General features: G+C 42.0%; 1 protein-coding gene across 1 annotated transcript in view; it reads left to right on the top strand.

Moving 5' to 3' along the window:
* DPP6 (dipeptidyl peptidase like 6) overlaps positions 1-23713 on the top strand; it is a gene marked incomplete at both ends in the record, with an annotated part of 248705 nt that overhangs the window by 200497 nt on the left and 24495 nt on the right. Inside the window, 6 exons of the mRNA XM_083379052.1 lie at positions 1900-1938; positions 8348-8455; positions 11471-11562; positions 13841-13888; positions 16306-16424; positions 20814-20861. Coding sequence (XP_083235178.1) covers positions 1900-1938; positions 8348-8455; positions 11471-11562; positions 13841-13888; positions 16306-16424; positions 20814-20861 — 454 coding nt within the window. The remainder of the gene's footprint in view (positions 1-1899; positions 1939-8347; positions 8456-11470; positions 11563-13840; positions 13889-16305; positions 16425-20813; positions 20862-23713) is intronic.

The following is a 23713-nucleotide window of genomic DNA, read 5'->3' as shown; positions in this document are numbered from 1 at the left end:
AAAATCACTGTCTGTTGGTCTGCCTGTTTCTCTAATTCCTCCCTGAAGAAGACACCCTGGATGAGAAGAAGAAGCTACAGGAAACAGAAGCTACCGGTTTAAGCATCTCCTGAAGACCACCCAGAAACTTCTACTGGTCCAAAATGTAGCACTGGATTGGTTTACCCATGTTGTTTGAGCGACACTGGTTTCCAGTTTCTTTCTGGGGGCAATTCAAAGTGGTTGTCATCACCTTTAAAGCTGTAAATGGCACCTTTCCAGATTATCTGCAGGACCTTATTTTTTTAAGAATATCTACCCATCCAACAGGTCAAATAAGGTGGGCACGCTTCTAGTCTCTTCCCCACAGTATTGCCATTTGATGGGAGCTAGGAAGCCTGCCTTTTGCATGGCAGTCCCTACCCTATGGAACAAGTTTAGGTAAAGGTAAAGTTTTCCCCGCACATGTGTGCTAGTCGTTTCTGACTCTAGGGGCCAGTGCTCATCTTCGTTTCAAAGCTGAAGAGCCAGCGCTTGTCCGAGGACGTCTCTGTGGTCATGTGGCCGGCATGACTAGACGCCAAAGGCGCACGGAACGCTGTTACCTTCCCACCGTAGTGGTCCCTATTTTTCTACTTGCATTTTTACGTGCTTTTGAACTGCTAGGTTGGCAGGAGCTGGGACGAGTAACAGGCGCTCACTCTGCTATGCAGCACTTGGGATTCGACCCGCCAAACTGCCAACCTTCTGATCAACAAGCTTAGCGTCCTAACCCACTGAGCCACCGCATCCCTGGAACAAGTTTACCCCTCTAATATTTGGCAGGCCCCTGCCCTCCTAGCCTTCTACCAAGCCTTAAAGACCCGGACCCAGTTCTCCCCCCCCCCAAGCACTGGGATAAAGTGAGGTGACTTGGCACCAGGTTTTGCTTTATGGTTTTTATTTTATTTATTTATTTATTTTTAAAAATTATATTGCGGCCTACTTGCACATGGCAACTCAAGGCAGCTTACACAGATATAAAAACGCCATATAAAAGGAATAAAAATAATAATAAATAAAATAATAATCTCTCTCTCTCTCTCTCTCTCACACACACACACACACACACACACACTGTTGACAACACACATTCAAATTAGCCATTAAAGGGGCTCCATCCCGGTCTGGGTTCCCCAGGCCCGCTGGCAGAACCAGGTTCTTCAACGCCTTCCGAAAGAGTGCTAGAGTGTGTGGGGGGGGGCAGTCTAATCTCTGCGGGGATGATGTTCCAGAGAGAGGGAGCCACCACGGAGAAGGCCCTTCTTCTGGGTCCCACCAGATGTATCTCCTTAGGGGATGGGACCAGCAACTTTCCTTGCCTCCCTGGTCTAGTGGGTCAGGTCGATGTGACCGGCAAGAGATGGTCCCTCAGAGAACCTGGTCCCAAGCCATGAAGGGCTTTAAAGGTGGCAACCAGCTCCTTGAATTGCACCTGGAAGCAAACTGGCAACCAATGCAGCTCCCACAGGAGAGATGATACGTGTGTGTACCGAGGTCTGCACAAAACCATGCGGGCTGCTGCATTTTGCACCATTTATGCATTTTAGCTTTTGCTGCATTTATGTTATTTTAGCTTTGGATTGGAAGCTGTCCTGGGTTTGTTTTAAAGTAGGTGGCTATGTAAATGTTTTAAACAAATAAATATCTCCATAGATAACTGCTGAGCTATAAATCCATTCACTTGTTTAACTAGGGAGCAGCACTAATTCAACAAGAGTCAAAACCAAGAATAGTATCTATCATTTGTGTTGCCTTTTCTTAAAGCCTGTTCAGAGGCTTCATTTCTTTTTGCTCATTTACTGTTGGATTTGCTTTCTGCACTGATGAGCAAAATATAATAAATAAAAAGTATACTTTAATTATGTTTCTTCATTTCAGAAACATGAGGATGAGAGCACAGACTGGCTGCATCGACAGGTAATAGTTTTTTTTTTTTAAATGGGATTTGTTGTGTATGTAAATAGTTATTAACAAGGCACTTAATAGATTGCAAACAGATTGCAGCATAGTAAGGTTTAGAGCGGGAAATTAAGGTGCAATCATTGGACGCCATAACCTAGGAGCGGGAAAAGAGACTCCATTGATTGGTTACAGTTCTAACGCTTTCTCTATAAAAGGGTTGCAACATTTGACAGTTGACAGTTGACTTTGTGTATTCAATAAACTCGTTCATTGTTAAACCACTCTGAGTCCTCGTCTATTAGAACCAAACAACTGGCGACGAAGGTGGGATAGACAGAAGACCAGAGAATTGGCGGAATTGTCGCGAAAGGCGGCAAATTCAGAACGAGTCACAGTCAACCGAGCGGCCGCGGCAGAATAAGGAAAAAATTCTCCGAATGGCGCAAATCGGGTCATTGAAGGAATTCGACCCAAACTTCCCCGAAGATTGGGAAGAATACATTGGACAAGTCGAAGGGTTCCTGTTAGTGAACGGAATCACCGACGACCGTAAAAAAGCGGCTGCATTACTGACGATCTGCGGGACACCGGTCTACCGAGTCGCTGTCGGACTGTGTCAACCGCAACCAGTCTCAAGCGTGCCTTACGCCGACCTCCTTGCCAAATTAAAGGTCCACTTTACTCCCCGAAGATCTGAACTTTTTTGGCGGCGCATCTTCGAAAAGAGGAACCAGAGACCGGGAGAATCCATTCAAAAATTTGTCGCTGCCGTCAGGGAAGCCGCAGTACGATGTAAATACGATAATTTAGAAATAAGAATTCGGGACCGAGTAGTACTGGGCTTACGTGATGAACAACTACAAAACAGAATAATCGCCAAACCCACCGGCGATTTGCAGGAAGTGCTTGACGAACTTTTAACTTACGAGTCAACCGGGTATCGCGACCCCCCCCGCAGTAGCATGGCAGCGGCGCCCGAGATCAACCAAGAAGGCTATGTGGACTGCGGGGAGGTGGACCAGCAGTGGGAGGAAGAAATCGCCGAAGTCTCCAGGCGATTTGGAAAATTGGCGCCAAGACAACCCAGAAGCGAAGGGCCTGAACCTGGCCGCCGTCAACAAACCGCAACTCCGCAAAGACAACCGACCGGGTCACAACGACCTTGGCGGGACACCGCAACCAGACCGCGCGACATTGACACCCAGAACCGGTGCGGCAGCTGCGGCGGCAACCATCCCCGCGCCTCCTGCCGATTCCGTTCCGCAAAGTGCCGGGCATGCGGCAAGACCGGCCACATCCAGGCCATCTGCAGGAACCGTGCTCGCGACAACCGCCTTAACGAAGTCGATGTGTGGCCTGAGGGTAAGGTAACCCCTAAGTCCAGTGGCAAGGAGACCCCTAAACCCCGGGTTAAAATCCCAAAGCTAGGGGAGGTGGCGCGAGTCAATGGGTGGAGGCTGGGAAAAGGTCACAATTTTCCAGTTGGAAAATTAAAAATCACAGTCCTTCTGCAAGGGGTCCCTTGCAGAATGGAAATACTCAGGGGCTTCAGTGTCAATAATTTCCACTGAAACCCTTGAGAGAATTGAACAAATAAGCGGAAAGAGAATTCCACTTAGTCCAACAAATATTCAATTAACGGACTTTCAAAAAAGTCCAATAAAAGTAAAAGGAAAGACCAGCCTTAGCGTAAAATTTAAGGGATTTAAGGGGGTTTTAGAATTAATTGTGACAGAGGGGAATAGGACCAGCTTAATTGGACTTAACTGGTTCCCTGCCCTGGGAATTTGGATCGGGGGAATAAATTCAGTGATTAAAAATAAGACCCTCGAATCAGTCTGCAATGAATTTGCAGACGTATTCGATGGATCTCTGGGCAAGTACAAAGGGCCCCCCATTAACTTTAACCTAGACCCCTCAGTAAAACCAATCAGGCTTAAGGCCCGAAGGGTACCTTTTGCCTTAAAGGGAAAAATCGAGGCCGAGCTTGACCGGCTTGTAGGCCAGGGCGTATTAGAACCTGTTGAGGGTGGTTTGTGGGAAACGCCGATTGTCACACCCCTCAAACCTAACGGGGATGTGAGAATCTGCGCTGACTACAAGGCCACCCTGAACATTGGAATGAAAAAGCATGCTTACCCGGTCCCGACGGTGAAGCAGGTCCTCGCCACGATCCAGGACGGCGCCATGTTTGCCAAGCTAGACTTGGCGCATGCGTACTTACAGTTGACTGTTTCTAAAGAGGCTGCAGAGGCACAGACGATTGTTACCCACAAGGGGGCGTTCCGAGTCCACAGACTGTAATTTGGAATTGCAGCAGCTCCATGCATCTTCCAAGAAGTGATGGAGAGGACCTTAAAGGGCATACCTGGAGTATGCCCTTACTTTGATGATGTCCTAATAGCAGGAAAGGATGAGGAAATGTTAGTAGAGCGGCTGGAACAGGTACTGGGTAGATTTAGGAAGGCTGGATTGAAACTTAAAAAGGAAAAATGTAGCATAGGGGTTAAATCCACTGATTTTTTGGGGTTCAGGATTGACAAAAGTGGAATCCACCCTACCCCTGACAAAATTAAAGCAATTAAATGGGCCCCAGAACCAAGGAACAAGGCGGAACTACAGGCCTTCCTTGGCTTGGTAAACTTTTACCACACGTTTGTGCCACACAAGGCTGCCATTGCAGAACCCCTCCACAGACTCTTAGATAAGAAGACCCCTTGGCAATGGCAGAACAAACACAAAGTGAGTTTCCAAACTTTAAAGGACATCCTTTCCAGTAAATCAACTGTAACCCACTTTATAGAAAACAAACCAATTTACCTGGCGTGCGATGCTTCGCCCTATGGCGTAGGGGCTGTGATCAGCCACTTAGACAACCAAGGAATACAAAGACCCATTGCATATTATTCCCGAACACTAACCAAGGCAGAGCGCAATTATGCTCAAATAGACAGGGAGGCATTAGCTATAGTGGCAGGAGTTAAAAAGTTCCACGACTACCTTTATGGTAGGAACTTTACTATACTGACTGACCACAAACCCCTGCTGGGACTGTTTACCACAGATAAACAGACTCCCCAAATTATGTCGCCCAGAATGCTGAGGTGGTCCATTTTCCTCTCAGCATACTCATTTTCCCTCCAATACAGACCAGGCAAGGACATGGGACACGCTGACGCTCTTAGCAGATTGCCCCTAAGCATAACAGAGGAGGACCCTGCACCTGTGGGACAAATAATGTCCCTACAGGACATTCCTGATTTGCCCCTAACTGCTAAAGACATAGCCGAGGCAACTAATAAGGACCTCACCTTAAAGAGAGTAATGGTCTGGGTCATGAGTGGTTGGCCTAACGCCAAACCGGACGAAAAATACAGTCCCTATTTCAGAAGGAAAGATGAACTGTCAGTTCATTTGGGATGCTTACTCTGGGGAACTCGTGTAGTTATTCCAGGAATCCACAAATCAGCTATTCTACTAGAATTACATGAGGGACATCCTGGAATAGTACGGATGAAGGCGTTGGCTAGGAGTCACTTGTGGTGGCCAGGACTGGACAACGACATTGAGGAATGTGTTGCCAATTGCCATCTGTGCCAACGTTCCAGGCCTGAACAACAACACATCCGTACGCATAAGTGGGAACTAGCTAGGAATCCTTGGTCCAGGATTCATATTGACTTTGCTGGACCTTTCCAAGGGTTAACGTTCCTAGTAGTGGTTGACAGCTACTCTAGATGGCTAGAGGTAGTACCAGTCAGTTCAGTAACTTCAGGTAGAACAATACAGGCATTAAGGGGCCTCTTTGCCACTCATGGGCTGCCGGATTTAATTGTGTCTGATAATGGGCCACAATTCACATCTATTGAATTTCAGGATTTCCTCAAGGCCAACTCGATTAAGCACAAGACTTCAGCACCCTTCCACCCATCCACCAACGGCTTGGCTGAACGAAATGTGAGGACCACGAAGGACGCTTTAAAAAGAATCATTCAAGGTGACTGGCATCAGAGACTGGCCGAGTTCTTGTTGGCCCAACACACGACCCCTTGTTCTGCTACAGGGAAAAGTCCAGCTGAAATGAGGTGGGGCAGGAGACTAACCACCAAATTGGACAGATTACACCCTGACAGACTTCAACCAAACATTGAAATGGACATTCCTAACAGAACATTTAAAGTGGGGGATTTGATCTGGGCCAGAAACTATGCCCAAGGGGACAAATGGATTCCTGGGGTGGTGACTGAAATCTTAGGTCCCCTGTCGTACACTATTGAGGGGGAAGGGAATAGGATCTGTAAAAGACACATAGACCAGCTGAGGAAAAGATCTAGTGGATGTGTGCCAGTAGAGGGGGACCAAAGCATACTAGGGGGAAACAGTACATCCAGGTTCAGCGATAACAACAGGCCAGAGAGTGGCGTAGAGGATAGGCAAAATGACCCATCCCCCGGTACCCAACAACAACAATTCAGTCAAATTGAATGGGAAATACCCCTGCGAAGTAGGCCAGTGACCACAGATTTCCAAACACAAACTAATACACAAGACAGCAACAGGGAAACATCTGAGTCCAGTAACCCAGAGCCCAGGTCCAGCAGTGACAAGCAGCCAAGCAGTCAATCAGGAAGAGGGGTCCCTAGCAGCCAAAGTAACAGATACCCTTCTAGAATACATAGGCCACCAAAATACTTAAAGGATTTTGTAAAGAAATAACATCAACTGGGGGGTAAGGGGTGTTGTGTATGTAAATAGTTATTAACAAGGCACTTAATAGATTGCAAACAGATTGCAGCATAGTAAGGTTTAGAGCGGGAAATTAAGGTGCAATCATTGGACGCCATAACCTAGGAGCGGGAAAAGAGACTCCATTGATTGGTTACAGTTCTAACGCTTTCTCTATAAAAGGGTTGCAACATTTGACAGTTGACAGTTGACTTTGTGTATTCAATAAACTCGTTCATTGTTAAACCACTCTGAGTCCTCGTCTATTAGAACCAAACAGGATTGGTGTTCTTTTACTTTGCAAAAGAAAAAAAAGTATTTTCACCAATAGAAATGTTCTACTATTTTCATTAAAAGAAGGGTTATATTTATACAAACATGAAGATTTAAGAGAGACAAACTTCCACATCGTTGCAGATTAATTGTGGTTTGAGAGTGTTTTTATTTCATTAATTTTATTTCATTCTGTAAAGAGGACTACAAAGGTTTGAAAACAGTCACAGACCTTTCAGATGTTAAGCAAACCAGTTTCAGAGCAATCTCGGTTATAAATACACAATTTGAAAATTGATCTCAATCCTATCACAACTGTGATAGGATGTTATGATTGGTTCTAATGGAGACTTTTTCCTCTGCATCCCTTTTATTATCTAGCATTAGAGCTGAAATAAAATGCTTTGATGTACTTTCCATTTACCGGTATATATTCAAAATTCATAAAATCTCTTTGATTAAATTTTTTAAATTTGGTTTTTAACTTTTGTATTTTTTGTTTTAATTACTCCGTAAACTGCCCTGAGTCCCTCGGGAAAGGGCGGTATGTAAATGTAATAAATATATAATATAATATATGTATTCTATAAACTTGAATCAAATATGAATGCAGTGGGTTAAACACACACACAAACACACAGCCTCTGAGTCAGTTTTTGACTTCTGGTGACTGTCTGGAAAAATTCTTGTAGTTTTCCTGGAAAGATTTTGGAAGTATTTTGCCATTGCCTCTTTCCATTAGTTGTTCCTGACCTGAAAGGGTTGACATTCATCTTGAAGACACCCTTGCCTCAGAACTAGTGTGGGAATGATGAAACATAGGATCAACAACCCAAGCTACAACTCACACATTCATTTTTCTAACATCTTGAATGCCAGAGAAAAATTACTGCATGCATTTGGATTTTGCAAAGGAAGGTGGAAGAGCATCTTCTAAAATATAAACAAATTTGGTCAAGTCATTACAGCTTAGCACACAATCTTGGCAGAAATGAAGGATGAAACTATAAGCTCCTTTAAAATAGGTATGGGATGCCTTCTGGCTATTTCTGTATAGATCTGTGTATGTATGTCTGAAGCTTTTTAAACACTTGGCCAGAAGAAAACATCTTTCAAGATCAAGATGCTTCAGGTGCCCTCAAATCTCTTCAGGGCTCCTTCCTTTGATAAGGGGTCCTACTAAAATCAAAAAGAAAACCCGATCTGTTTTATTAATGAGTAGGTAGAGCAGGATCCTCAGACACCCTGCTGCATAGTGATTTAATTCAGCTTGTAACTACCAAAGAAGATGCACACATTCTCGAAAGAGTCAGACAGAATGAGAAACTGGCTCTGCTGCACTTTATATGACTTTCTCTCTTTCTCTCTCCAACCTCTTTTACATCATCTTTATAAACTACATTTGCACCTTCTCATTATTTTGCAGAACGAAGAACCCATTTTCTCCAAAGATGGCAAGAAGTTCTTTTTTGTCCGAGCCATTCCTCAGGGGGGACGAGGAGAGTTCTACCATATTGCCATGTCATCATCTCAGGTGAGACTACCTTTATTTAGCTGGCGAGTGAGATGAAGAAAAATACGCATAGTTCTTATGACAAGGAAGATGGCTGCCGCCAAGTCAAAATGCCCTCTGTCCAAGTCAGCAATGTCTGAATATGAACCAAGGTTTTATGGAAAGAAACCTGGTTTGTTATTGGTAGAAGATGATGACATTGATGACCAGGTATTTGCACGTAGTGCTCACTTAGAGACCACCAAGAAATTATCATGAAATCAGATCAGACGTGATGACCTGCTTAAGAACCAGCATGATTTATGACCTCTTAATGAGTCAGGGAACATGCCTTTCTCCTCCTATTTCCCCCCACAACAGCACAACCCTGTGAGGTGGGTTGGGCTGAGAGAGAGGAGGTCAACCAATTGGCTTTCATACCTAAGCTTCTTGGAGGAGATAAAAATACAACGAACTAGAATAGATTAGATTAGATTTCACCTGATTTTAGCCACTCTGGGAGAAAAATGAGGACAAATATAAATTGTTCCCATTTTAATAGAATTTACAATTCACACTTCTGGAACCCATGTAGAAACTGTAATATAATTATTTCTACTTCCTCTGACTTTTGCAGTGCAATCCACCAATTATTAATATATTCAAAAATATCTATGTAAATAGCAATAGCACTTAGACATATGTACCATTTCATAGTGCTTTACAGCACTCCCTGAGTGGTTTACAAATATTAGCATATTGCTCCCCACAGTCTAGCTCTTCATTTTACCAACCTTGGAAGGAGAGAAGGCTGAGTCAACCTTGAGCCAATCGTAATCAAATTCTTGGCAGTGGGCAGAGTTTGTCTGTAATACCGCACTTTAACCACTGTGTCACCACGGCTCTTAAAGATGCATAACAGCCATAGGTCTATAATGTATCAAAAATTAGTAATTGGTCAATGGCCCTCTGAACTTATCAGATAAGACTCAAGTATTCTCTCTTTTTTGGAAAATGAATTTGGGGCACAGATGGAGGAAAAGTAAATTTAGTGCCTTTCTGCTATTTAAGTATTATTTCTAGTTGTTTGAGAAAGTTGTCAGGATCCAGGGTCCAATCTGCTTTAGTTTTTACAATAGGGTTGCTGTTCAGATATTTCCACGAGCTTATATAGGTAGTCCTCAATTCATGGCCAGTTGTTTAGTGACCATTCAAAATTACAACCAATCCAAAAAAGGGTACTTACGACCCAGATTCAAAACTCTGACAATTTGGTCTACAGCAGACATGTCAAACACAAGGCCCGGGGCCCAGATCCGGCCCGCGAAGTGGTTTCATGTGGCCCACGAAGCCATCCTGGAAACAGTGAGGGAACGGCCCCCACTGCCTTGGCCCTGGCGCAGAGACCCTCTTTCTGCCAGAGACCCTCTTATCTGTCCCACTCCTGCCCAGGCCCGTATAGGCACCCTTGATGTGAACGATGTAGAGCTGGCCATGCCCACCCAGTAGGCCATATGCACTCTAGCCACGCCCACCCAGTAGGCCACGCCCACCCTGGCCATACCCACCCGGCCCCTTGAGGGCAACCGCAATGCTGATGCGGCCCTCAATGAAATTGAGTTTGACACCCCTGGTCTACAGGATTACCTCTTCCTTGCAAAAATTCCTTGCAAAATTCAATCTTTGGAAAATGTTGCATCCAAAATTGTACATATGGACAAAATGCAGCAATGACAACCTGTCCTCCATATGGAAAGACCTCAGTACAGATAGTCTTCCCTTAATGACCAGTTTTACAGCTTGAAAAGCATCCTTAGCCATCATATATGGTCATGCTATCACCTGCCTGCAGACAGCTTTACCACCCATTTAGGGTGTTCTGGAGTCACATTTGTAATGTGTGTTGTTGTTGTTTTTTTGCTGGTTTCTGCCAAAAAACCCAGCCACGAGTGGTTTTGTGTAACGACTGCTGCATTCACTCAACAATCAGAGCATTTGCTTAATAACCACTGCAGAAAAAGCCAGAAATTTACTTTCAGTCATGTGGGCACCTCAACTTATAATTTTAGCAAGTTACAACCATAATTTTGGGCTTAATTACAGTTGTAATTCAAGTACTACCCACAGTACTTTTTTCTCCCTTTGCTTCCCTTTTCTCCCTTAATGAAGAGAAGGATGAGGGGTGACATGATAGCCATTTTCAAATATCTCAGGGGCTGCCATGAAGAAGAGGGAGCCAAGCTGTTCTCCAAAGCACCTGAAAGCAGGACAAGAAGCAACGGATGGAAACTGACCAAGGAGAGAAGCAACCTAGAACTAAGGAGAAACTTCCTGACAGTTAGAACAATTAACCAGTGGAACAACCTGCCTCCAGAAGCGGTGAATGCTCCAACACTGGAAGTTTTTAAGAAGAGACTGGACAGCCATTTGTCTGAAATGGCCAGGGCAAAGGTCTGCAACCCACGGCTCTGGAGCCGCATGCGGCTCTTTCAACTGTTTCAACTGCGGCTCCCAGTCCTCTGCCATGTGCAGTCCAAAAAAAAAAAGTGGGACTAAAAAAGTTCAACCAATCAGTTCAAATATGCAGGGTAGGTGCATATCTCGCCTTGGCTCCACTCTTCAGTCAAACCCTGTTCTGCACATGCACACATGTACGTGCATGCGCACACATTTTTTGTGGCTCCCAGTTTTTCCTTTTGTGAGGGAACCGGTTCCGAGTGGCTCTTTCACTGTTTCAGGTTGCTGACCCCTGGCATAGGGTTTCCTGCCTGAGCAGGGGGTTGGACTAGATGACCTCTAAGCTCCTTTCCAACTCTGTTATTCTGTTATTCTGCTCTTGAGTAAGGAATATGTTTATTTCAGGCATAAATTCAAGCCCCCTTTTTACACGGCATTTATATTTTAAGTGCAAAGAAAAAGAGGAGCATAATGCTATTTTTCAGACTGTGGTAGAGAATTTCAGGGAATATGTTTGAAAAAAAGGTAAGTCTGATTTTTACTGATAAGAGGTTTTGCTAAATCTTTCTGAAGTTCTTTTTTTCTTCTTTTTCTTGGCAGCCCAATAGCAGCAATGATAATTTACAGTCTATTACATCGGGTGACTGGGATGTGACCAAAATTTTGGGCTACGATGAGATGCAGCATAAAATGTAAGTAATTTGTTTTTTAAAAGTAAAGGAAGCTGATGTAATTTGAGATTTACATAGGATAGCCTGATCAGTGGAAAGCATCCATGGCTTGCTGGAAGCCAAAAAATGTGTATCAGTTTTACTTTGATTCAGATGAAAGTCCCAATCTGTGAAATAATAACAGATTGTTATGAAGACCCTCCTGCTGTCATTAGGGTCATTGAAACAATTTCTGCTGCCTAAGAAATGGGAAGATCTGACTTGGCAGTAGTGGACCAGCAGCCGAACGTGAGCAAACAATGTGATGCAGCAGCTGAGCAGGCCAATGCAATCTTGGGTTTCATTAACACAAACATTGCATTCAACTTATGGAGTTAATTCCATCCTGGAATTCAACCCCTTTGAGGAATAATTTGAGGAATGAGGCAAGTTTAAATTACAAAAGCATTTGAACAAGATCAATTAGCTATACAGTTATCGTTATATAAGACTATCATAGTAAATGGGTCAGATCGATTCTTTGCTTTGGGACAAGTTAAGGCTCATACGTTGAATTAAAAGAGGAAGATCCAGACTGAAGCTTAGGAGGAATTTTGTGATATCAGTAAATATTTTTTGCTGTAGATTTTTAAATGGTGACTGGAGGACCTCTTTTCCTAAATGGCTAAGCCAGATTTCTGCATCGAACAAGATGTTGGATTGTATGACCTCTGGGTTCCCTTGCAATACATGCATTCTTTGATTCTATGACATTTCAGATAAAAGAAGCACTTTGGATATATCTTATTTATTATTATTGGTCCTTTTTTGTGCTGAACTGATCCGACTGTCAGAAAGGAAAATTTAATGAATTTCCAGGAATTTTTTTTGTTAAAAGTGGTATTAAAATGCATTGAATGATATAACCCTTTATGTCTGCAATATCTTAATTTGGGGAGAAGAATGAGAACTGTTAAAGAAGATTCATTGCTGAACTGTCAGTCTTGTAATAGCAGCAGTTTAAATCAGTACAATGGAAATGTTATTTTTCTATTGCTTTGATCAGCATTGAGATTCATCTGACAGCTGGAAAGCTGTGACTAATTTGGAAAGCGTAATTGCACGTGACTATATTTAATTGCTTGATTTCCATGTCACTTTGACAAATGTGTTCAAATATAGTTCATGAACATGTGGCCCTCAAATGTGAAACAGCTACATCCACTACAGTTTTAGCCAGAAAAGTATGAACAAGAGTTTCTGATTACTTTTCAACCATCAATATAGACTATAATTCATAAAATATAGAGAAATCAGGACCACAATTTGGTGGGATGCTAGAAAATGGAGGATTGGTCACCAAAGAGGTTCAGTAAGAATAAAACAGAGCAAATTTTAATGATGCTGAATTTAATCCATGCATGATTTACAGCCAAGGATGGGACTAGCAAGGAAGTTGATAACCACATAAATTATGCCACGGTTGTTAAGTGAATCATGCAGTTGTTGCATTGCATGCAGTGAACCTGGCTTCCCCCAGTACTTTCCTTCTGAGAAGCCAGCTGGGAAGGTCACAAATGGTGATCACATGACCCCCGAGACATTGCAGCTGTCATAAATACATGCCAAGTGCCTGAATTCTGATCATGTGAGGGTTAGAAGTGCAAGGATTGGTCATACATCCCTTTTTTAAATGCCATTGTAACATTGAACAATTGCTAAATAAGTAGTTATAAGTTGAAGACTATCTGTATCTACAGTATTTCTATCACTTTTATTGTCATATGAACCACCAGAGCTATGGAAGTATATTTAATAAGCAAACAATAGAGTTGCAGTTGTCAACCTGTCAGTTAGTTTCATATAGTGAAACAGTATTTTATATACACCCTGCATCATTGATTGGGCCCCACTTATATCTCCAGATTGTCCTCACCTCTGCAGTTGAAAGCCGAATACACATTTATATGCACTGGAAAAAATAATAATTATACAACAACAGGAGACAGAAATGAATATTTGGGAAGGACTGGGAAAGAGCTTGAATATTCACACAGCACAGTGAAGAAGTGGGGAACCTAAACCACTCACCTATTTTTTTCAAACTCCCAGCCATGAGGACTAGAGATTTGTCTAAGAAAAAACAACCTGGAATCTAGATTTTATCAAGAAACAAACACTTTGGGAAATGTTTCTGGGATGTAAGAAACTTTTGGCCAGACATTTTTCACTTTTGTTTTAAAGTAAATCTATGCTTAGGGAACTCACACCAGTGAAATATTGGTCCTAAAAACCTAATTATGTATGTATTTTATTTTAGCTATTTCCTCAGCACAGAAGAGTTGCCAAGGACTCGGCATTTATACAGGTATCATTAGTTTTATGCAAAGATAACTTTCTGATTATATTTGGGGGAAAAGGCTCTTGCCACTTTTACACTTAATGTTGCTGTCAGCTACCCTACCTTTATTTTGTGGATATTATTGTTTATCTGTCTTTGTCTTCATCATTTCTCTCTTCTTCCCTTTCTGTCCCTCTTGACATTTATTTATTTATTTACTTTGGAGGAGGGGAGGAAGCAAACATCCCAACACAAAATATTTTAAACGGGACCAAATGCATTTTAAAGATAAACAAAATAGCAAGACTCTTCGCATTTATCCAATATTTTTAGGATGACATCACCTCACAAGAGACTGGTGTCTGCAGCGCCATAGGCAGATGAGCTATTGCCAATAACACAGTTCTTGTTTGATGTGTTTCATTATGCAGAAAAGGTTGTGCTTGTCTGTCATCCCCTCAGGGGGCAGATGCTGAAGAAGTCCTTCCTAAAAGGTCTGCATATTCCACATGTAAACCATCCAGGTCTCCCTGATGGATGCATCAGTCAGGACTCAGTGCTTAGATGTACACCAAGAAGGCAGTTTCAAACAAAGCTCTTGGATTTCCCATTGTTTTAATCAGAGTCTTGATACAGAATAATATTATTGTTGCGGGATCCAATCTGGATCAGTCACTGGGACCAGAGCTTTAGTCTTCTGAGCTTTTGGACTCCAAAAACTCGGAAGACTAAAGCTCTAGTCCTAGTGACTGATCCAGATTGGATCCCGCAACATTATCCTGGGACATACATGTTTGCCTTCATTTGTGATATTCTTGTTATTATCAGCCCAGATCAATCCACTATAGGATGAAAGTCTTTTCATTGAATGTTTTGAACCGTCATCTGCTCCAGTGTAAGTTGGGTGATAGCCCTTTTTTTGACGTCACAATCAAGAGTCAACCTTTGTGCTTAAGGGAAGACTAGAATTTGGGTCTCCAAACTCCTAATCCAGCACGTTATCCACTACACTCGTCTTTTCCAGTTTTTGTAACTTTGGGATAGAAAGACTTCAAATTCCAGAATTTCTGAATTCTGTGAGTTGTAGTCCATATTTCTGAATGTTGCCAAGATTGAAAAACACTGCTCTACACCCAACTACACCCTTGATGTGTAATTATGTCTTTTGCCTTCGGCACTTCCCTACTGTCACTTTAGACTTAGCTTTTGGTCGTAATTCCATTCCTTTTTAAAAAAAGACCAATTTGTTCTGTCTAGGCCTAAACCTTTTAAAAGCCTCTATCTTCTCAGTGTTCTAGGTCAGTTCCTAGGCTGATGGCTAGCTTGGGAATTTGGAGGAATTGAAGTCCACACATCTTAAAATTGACAAGGTTGAGAAATACTGTTGTAGGTCATTGCAGCTGATTTGTTCCCATTCCATCTAGCCAGTTTGGTCTACTACAGGGGTGTCAAACTCAATTTCATTGAGGGCCGCATCAGCATTGCGGTTGCCCTCAGGGGGCCGGGGTGGGTATGGCCAGGGTGGGCGTGGCCTACTGGGTGGGCGTGGCTAGAGCGCATATGGCCTACTGGGTGGGCGTGGCCAGCTCTACATCGTTGGCATCAAGGGTGCCTATGGGGGCCCGGGCAGGAGTGGGACAGATCTGAGGATCTCTGGCAGAAGGAGGGTCTCTGGGCCAGGGCCAAGGCAGTGGGGGCCGTTCCCTCACTGTTTCCAGGATGGCTTCGCGGGCCACATGAAACCACTTCGCGGGCCGGATTCGGCCCCCGGGCCTTGTGTTTGACATGTCTGGTCTAGTAGTTAAGGCATCAGACTAGAAACCAGAAGACTGTGAGTTCTAACTCCACTTTAGACATGAAAGTCAGATTGATGACTTTGGGGCAATCACCAGGAGATGGTGAGTTTTAGTCGGGAAAGGTAGCTGGGTGACTTTAGGCCGATCACCAGGAGATGGTGAGTTCTAGTACCGCCTTAGGCATGAAAGCCAGCTGGGTGACTTTGGGCCAGTCCCTTTATCTCAGCCCAATCCACCTCACAGGGTTATTATTGTGGGGAAAACAGGAGGAGGAAGGAGCATTAAGTATGTTCATTGCCTTGAGTTACTAATAAAATAATAAAGGCAGAATAAAAATTGAATGAATGAATGAATTAATCTAGCCATCATGAATACATAGAAACTGCCTTGCATTTTGAGAGATTATTCATCTACCTGTTTCCTCCTATCTACTTATCTAGTTTAGTCTCCCTCGCCCTTTGAAATATATGGGGCTGTAACCTCCCAGAATTCCTAGCCTATGTGGGTTGCAACTCATCTGGATGGAATCAGATTGGGGAAGAGTGAGGCAGAGATCACCTTGGGGTCTAGATCAAACATTAATAAATACTCCAGCCTGTTTTGCTTTTTGACAATTAAATATTTTTTGTTTTCCATTGTTTGTTACAGTGCCAGCACTAAGGGGAACTTCAACCGGCAATGTCTCTCTTGTGATTTGATTAACAACTGCACTTACTTCCGTGCAACTTTCAGCCACAACATGGCATATTTCTTGTTGACCTGTGAAGGTAGGCTTTACAAATAATCGCCAAGTTATTTCAGGCCTTCTGTAAAAAAGGTTGATGCCACACAAAGAGCAGATTCATCCAGAAGGCATTGGGAAAGAAATGGAATACAAATGAATACAAAGTATTTTAAGAGCATTTACCAGATAAGTCCTCAACTTAGAATCATTAGCGATCATTCAAAATGACAACAACACTGAAACAAGTCACTTAATTTATTATTTATTCATTTATATTCTGGCCTTTATTATTTTTACAAATAAGGTGGCAACATATTCAACACACCTTTCTCCTCCTGTTTTACCCACAACAGTCCTGTGAGGTAGGTTGGTCCAAGGTCACTCATCTGGCTTTCATGGCTAAGGCAGGATACTTACAGCTTTTTGTTTTGTTTGTACTAAAGCAACCTATAACTAAGGAGAAACTTCCTGACAGTTAGAACAACTAACCAGTGGAACAACCTGCCTCCAGAAGCGGTGCATGCTCCAACACTGGCAGTTTTTAAGAAGAGACTGGACAGCCATTTGCCTGAAATAGTATAGGGTTTCCTGCCTGAGCAGGGGGTTGGACTAGATGACCTCCAAGGTCCCTTTCAACTTCTTCTTCTTCTTCTTCTTCTTATTATTATTATTATTATTATTATTATTATTATTATTATTATTATTATTATTATTATTATTATTATATTTTTGGTGTGTGTGTGTGTATGTACACACACACACACACACACACACATATCTGATCTGCAGAAGAGATTTGAAAAAAAAAAATCAAGAATGCTGTGATGACACCCATCAAAAATGGCCAGGACTTCAATTGCATCTTGAGGTTTTTGACCCAGCTCTCTGCAGCTACCTCTGAACTACAAAGCTATGGAAGTTGGCGGGGTGGGGTGGGGTGGGGGGTTGCCAATACTTTCAAAGCTCATAAAACCCATTCAGGACCTTAAAGAAAAGAAATCTGTGATCACCAGCAAATGCCAGAAACATTTGTCTCTGTTATTGACTCAGAGAATATTACTGGCAACACACAGCTTTTAATTACAGTCAGGGATTGAAAAGTGCTCCTGGCGTCTTTGTTTATTAGTATGATAATATGGCCTTGGTATATGAGATTTTAATGCATTACAGTGATCCATAATTCATGGCCTAGCAAATAAAGAGATCCTGGAAGCCATATGCTGGGGTGGGAGGGGGGGCCGCAGGGAGGGGAGATATGCTTCTGCCAATTAGCCCCTTTGTAGCATCCAGGGCTTTGTGTGATCTCCATATCTCCAGCTGATCTTTTAAATCATTCATCATTGCTGGAAAGGTACCATGATAGAGACAGCAGACCATTTTCATTGTTGGTTGTGTAGGAAAAGATTTGCTTCTATGAAATTTTCTGAAGATATTTGAAGAAGAGGGGAAAAAAAAATTTCCTTTTACCCACTAAAAAGGAAGGACACATTTACTTTCTTTTCATCTTTTTAAAAAACCTTTCTCACGTTTTTATGTTTCTTGGTAGTTATCCCTGAATGCCGATTGCTCATTATCATGATTTCTATCAGCTTTATTTTATTTTACTTTAGTATTTTTTAAAATTTATATGCCGCCCATCTCACCATCAGGCGACTCTGTTATTAACTTTTATTTTAAAAAAAACACAGGCAGGCATCACATAGTGTTTTGGAAAGGCAAAACAGGATTTTCCAAAAACATGTGGCACCTTCAATTATTTTCTTTGGCCCCAGATGTGTTAAGATTTTGTTAGTTTCATCATGAATGGCTGGAAAATAGCATTTCTTTGAAACAGCATTGTTGCAATGTGATCATTATGTAACTAAGGGAAAAGTAGTAGAGAATGTCTTAGCTAATAAAATAATTTTAATACTATTTCTAACTATTAATCAGTCTTTTAACTGATGAAACAACTTACATCTACCTTTTTTTCCCCAATTCCCTGAGCAACTGCTTGCCTCAATAGCAAAAACTGTCATTTTGTGTGTTCGCTTAGTATAGATTTTCTTTTCTGCCAACATCAAAGGAAATATCACTGCGGGTACATTTGCACCTATATTAAAATATGGGGATCTGGGAAGAAAGTCAATCATTGAATCATGGAGAGAGAAAAAATATTATTGATTGCAAGGTTACATTCATCTGGAAGTAACATACATGTGTACACACAAAAGCATTGTGTATTCCCAATGTTAAGAGGTATTGAATTTGACTTTTGCTCGGGAAACCATAAATACATGAATGTTTGCAAGGAAAATGTTTTGCAGTGTAGTGGAACAATATTTCAGAAGGGCTTTGTTCACACCAGGTGACAACCTTGATTCCTTTAAAGCTTCCTTAATGGATTTTTTTTCTTGCTTTCCCTCAGTTTAATATAATGGACTGTGCAAAAGCAGAATACAGGTTGTGGAAATGAAAACAGCTGTATTAATGTGCGATAAAGAAAATGCAGATCTCAGGGGAACATGCAGATGCCTTTAGAAAGTTTGGTATAGAATAACCCATAACAGTTTACTCAGATTTTGTCTAGAATAACACCTATTTTTAATCATGTAACACTCCTCTGCCAACTTAGGGAGGAAACAAGTGGGTGCTCTCTGGAAAACATTTATTTTTCCAGACTCAAAGTTTCCTCCATCCCCTTCCCTCTTCTAATCTCTTGTTAGAAGACTCCAAAATTCCTTTTACTTCTCAGGCACTTTGATGGAGCAAAATGACATTTCCTATTTATCTTAACTGAAACCTGGATACCCAGATTCTATATTCTATATTCTGGATATCCAGAATCTTTATTGCTCATCTGTACTTCTCAGGTACAGTTCAAAATAAAGATGGCAGCCTTTGAGATTAAGGCACTTTGATTTTAGGAAGCTGCCTATTATTATTACTATTATTATTATCAGTGCTTTTTTTGTAAAAGAAAAAGGTGCCGGAACTCACACATATCAGACAACCTACCTTGCCTACCCTACAAGGTTCCATCCAAAAAAGGTGCCGGAACTCCGTTCTGAGCGTTCTATGACAAAAAAAAGCCCTGATTATTATTATTATTATTAGTGTCTATATCGAGTTGCCTTGCTTTGCATTATTCATTTGCATTATTCATTCTTTTTAATTAAAGAACTTTTAAAATTAAAACAGAGAGGGCAAAGAAGCATGGCATGGGCATGTAACATGTTGACCTTTAGATCCAAATAAGTGTTCTTATACAGCTGGCCACACAATTACAGGTAGTCTCACCTATAATTGTGAAACTAGCTGCCATTATAATCCGTGATGGGAGCTTGCCTATGGTCATAATGGCAGTCATAAAAAAAAATCACGGCAGTTGTTAAGCCAACACTGTGGTTGTAAAGCAAACACCATAGTCCTTAAGGGAACCAGTAGTTTGCTAGGAGTGCCGTTTTCCTGAAAATTGGAAGTAAATGTTAATTTTCAGCAAAACTCTTCATGAAATGTGGTCACTTGTCTATGGGACACTACAAGCAACTATGAATACATTCTAACTGCTGAATGCCCAAGGTTTGATCACCTGACCACAGGGGACAATTGTCTGAGTTATAAATAATCTCCTGGCAAGTCCTTCATAATTTCAGATGGCTGCAAAGCAACCAGTTGTAAGTGGACAACTTACCTGTCAGTAATTCAGAACTATACATTCCCTTCCTTTGACCACAAAGATTTCTTCCTTATTTTCTTTTTGTGTGCTACTCTAAGAGTATATTTATCGATTGCAATCCTTGGGGTAGGAAGGCACATTTGAAATTTTTAAACATCTAGGTGCCCTGGGTGACTTTAGCTGACCCATTGACCAGATGGCTGTAATACATACAGGGCTATCTGAATTGCTTCAAACATACCGTCCTGTTTTGGTTTCTGAATCACTTTATTTATTTATTTTTTGTAGCAGGATGGATGCATTTCAGATTTTGGTGTCTAGGAGATTGTATTTTTTTTAAAAGAAGAACAACATCACTGTAGACAAAGCTGGCAGGGAGCAATGCTTAAAGATCAATTAATATCCTGCTAGAAATGCTTGCATTCTTAGAGCTTTTCTTTCTCCTTCACACAGTGCATTATCTGAGAAGTATAATCCTTTGTGTCATATACATAGTATGACATTAAAATAATCTAAAACAAATTCATTTAATTGTGTTTGCACTAATTAAAATATTGACAAATTAGAGAAGATGAAGCAACCCGGTGCTCCGCTGGGAGAGTCTTGTCTATTTTCCATGTTTTTGGTTGGTGCCTATTAATTATCTTTGGGCAACTGGTTGCTTAGATCAGCTTTCCATGCAATAGGACAGGGATTTAACATCTAGCCCTGAATATCACTTTAGATGCATTTTCTTAAACCTAAATGCATTTTCTTTCTTCTTTTTTTTTCAAGGTCCACGAATTCCAATGGTAACTGTCCACAGAACATCCGATACAGAAAGTAAGTATTTGTAGGGGGCTTTTGAGATTGGGAGATCTTCGAAAGGGAAGACAACATGCCCAGCAGAAAACAAAAGCAGAGAGCTATCTCAAGTTCCAATGAGTAAAAAGCTAAAGAATATTTGTGGGTATTAGTTTTATTGTGTGAGATAAACGTAGAGAAATTGGAGCTATAGAATCGCACAGCTGGTCCTTCCCTTGAGTAAAGAGACATGCTGTGTATCTGATGTCATGTTTATTGGCCGAAAGCCAGCAACCTAGATGCCTCTAAGAATATGAAAATGGGGTGGGTCCAGGCTACCCGAGGGATCATCTCATCCCAACGGGATAGGCCCATCCCACTTGCTCCTGCAGAAGGGGCATGCGGCAGAACCTGTCAATCAAGGAATTCCAGTTGGCGGGCTCCAGGAGAAGGGCCTTTTTTGCTGTGGCTCCTGCCCTCTGGAACATCATATCCCTTGAGGCAGGAGTGGGCAATTAATTTCCCCAAGGGGCCACGTGAGGAACCCGGACTGTTCTGAACCAATAGCTGCTGGCTGCACTCTGCTCATTCACCTGGAAGGCCACTCTTTGACCAAAGCAGCAGTGGGTGGCCGAGCCTGGATCCCCTTACGCAGTGACCGCCACTGATACTTCCTTAGGCTGCTCCAGGTGAGGAGTGGGTGCTGCACAGGAACAGAAAAATGTTTCCTCTCCCCACCCTTCTGCGGCCGCCAGCTGACTGAAGGAGCGCACAGTGACTGTGAAAAGCCATGACTCGGCTTCTTCTCCCATCCCATCCCATCCCCTGCACTTATTTATATTTTGTTTTATAACTACCAATTGACCTCCTCCTGTGTAGCAGACAGGGACAGCCAAAGGGCTGGATGTGGCCCGAGACTCATAAAATGCCCAGGTCTGCTTTGAGGTGAGATCTGCCCTCAATCTTTTGGTTTTCTGTAAGAACATCAAAATCTAGCCCTGCCAACGGGCCTGGGACTATAATGAAGGTGGTTGGAAGTGGTTAGTGGACTTAGGAAGGAGATCCGAACTCCACCCTGTCGCACTCTGCTTTTTAACTTAATATCTCTTTATCTTGATAGCTAACGTTTTAACACTCTACTTGCTTTTACAATTGAGATGGGCAGCATATAAATTTAATAAATAAAAAGATAAAATTTTCAAGGACAAAAGTTTAGGTTTTGGAATAATGCTGAAGCAAGGTGGATAGGTAAGTGCCACGAGTATTTTATCACCTTGCTGTAAATACTCTCGTTTGATCACTGTTCCTGCTTTTTGAAAATATATAAAGAGGGTGAAGAAGGAATCCTATTTTTTCCACGCAGCACCAGATTTTTTGGGCGGACAAGGATGGGAAATATGTAGGCTGAAAAAAATGCAAGTCTAGGTTGGGTTGTGTTTTACATTTCTCAAAGGTCTAACTTTGCAACAAAAGATTCGGAGCGAGTAGATGTTCAAAACCAGGAGTATATTGGAGACCACATATATTGGCCTGATCCAGTTCATAAAATAAATGCCAAAATAATAAATGCCTGCATGCAGACAGGCAGTGCTGGAAAGCAGAGGAACTGGAGGGCAGAGAAGGGCAAAAGAGTCACCTTGGGAAAGAGAGAGAGGATGAATAAAAGGTTATGGGTAGATAGAAAGCAGTTTCTCCTCTTGTCTTGTGCATGTGATTAAGGACGCAGTGGTCTCATTATGCAGGCCTCTCTTGCTGTAATGAATAGAAGGAACTATTGTAAGCACCCCTTATTCACAAAATAATTCTATTTCATAATACGAGAGTCTTCTACAATAATCTGATAACTATGAATCCCACCCAATATTACCATCTGCTTCTATTTAATTAAGGACTGGTTGTCTGAACAGCGCAGGCAAGGATTCCCAGCGGGTTAACGGTTTCGGGAGATGCATTCAGAAATCTTTAGATCTGTCAGAGGCTGCTCTTATTTCGCCTGTCCTTGCTTTCTGCAAATGCAATTATGGGAGCAAACAGAGTCCCAGACGGGCCAGCCTCCTTGTGCTGATAAGGCTAATTGAGCAAGTGATAATTAAATGAGGATTCCAGCATGCAATCAGACTTAATTGTTTGATGCTTTGGCATTTTCATAGGAGTAATGATTTCAACAAAAATGAGAAGGGAGATTTTTCAGGAAGAACTTTTAACATGGAACCCTTATATCTCCCAGCTGAAATATCCACAGAGAGAGAAAAATCAGTATTTGGAACAGGGTGGTTTTGCAATGCAGGTTGACTAGAGACAGATCTGAGGGCTGAGGATAAGTGGTAGAAGAGTATTGGGAGGAAAAAGAATCAATATTTCCCTGCCTTATTTTTATTTTTTATTTGTATCCCATCTTTATCATTTTTACAAGTAACTCAAGGCAGTGAGCATATCCAACATACCTTTCTCCTCCTATTTTCCTCATAACACCAACTATGAGGTGGGTTGGGCTGAGAGAGAGTGAGTGGCTGAAAATCCCCCCCCTAATGGCTTTCGTAGCTAAGGTGAGACTTGAACTCGTGCTTTCCCGCTTTCTAGCCTGATGTCTTAACCGCTAGACCAAACTGGCTGATGTTCATAACTGGCTTATAAGGAAGCTGAATGTTCATAAGGAAGCTGATGCATAAACAAGTTTCCCCCAAATGTTCTATTAGTTCTCAAACATGCCTTCCAATATGAAGAAATATGTAGAGTCCTTGGTGCTCTCTGAGTTTGGTTGTTTGCTTGCAGATGTTTCATTACCCAACTAGGTAATATTAGCGGTGCAAGTACAGGCAGCAAACCCCACACTCTTTCATGCTGACGTTGTTACCTAGTTCAGTAATTAATCAATGACCAGGAAATCCAAT

Source organism: Vipera ursinii (genome assembly GCF_947247035.1).
Source record: "Vipera ursinii genome assembly, chromosome: Z".
Classification (NCBI taxonomy): domain Eukaryota; kingdom Metazoa; phylum Chordata; class Lepidosauria; order Squamata; family Viperidae; genus Vipera; species Vipera ursinii.
The sequence above is the reverse complement of the archived record's forward strand: the minus strand, read 5'-3'. Positions and strand labels throughout refer to the sequence as shown.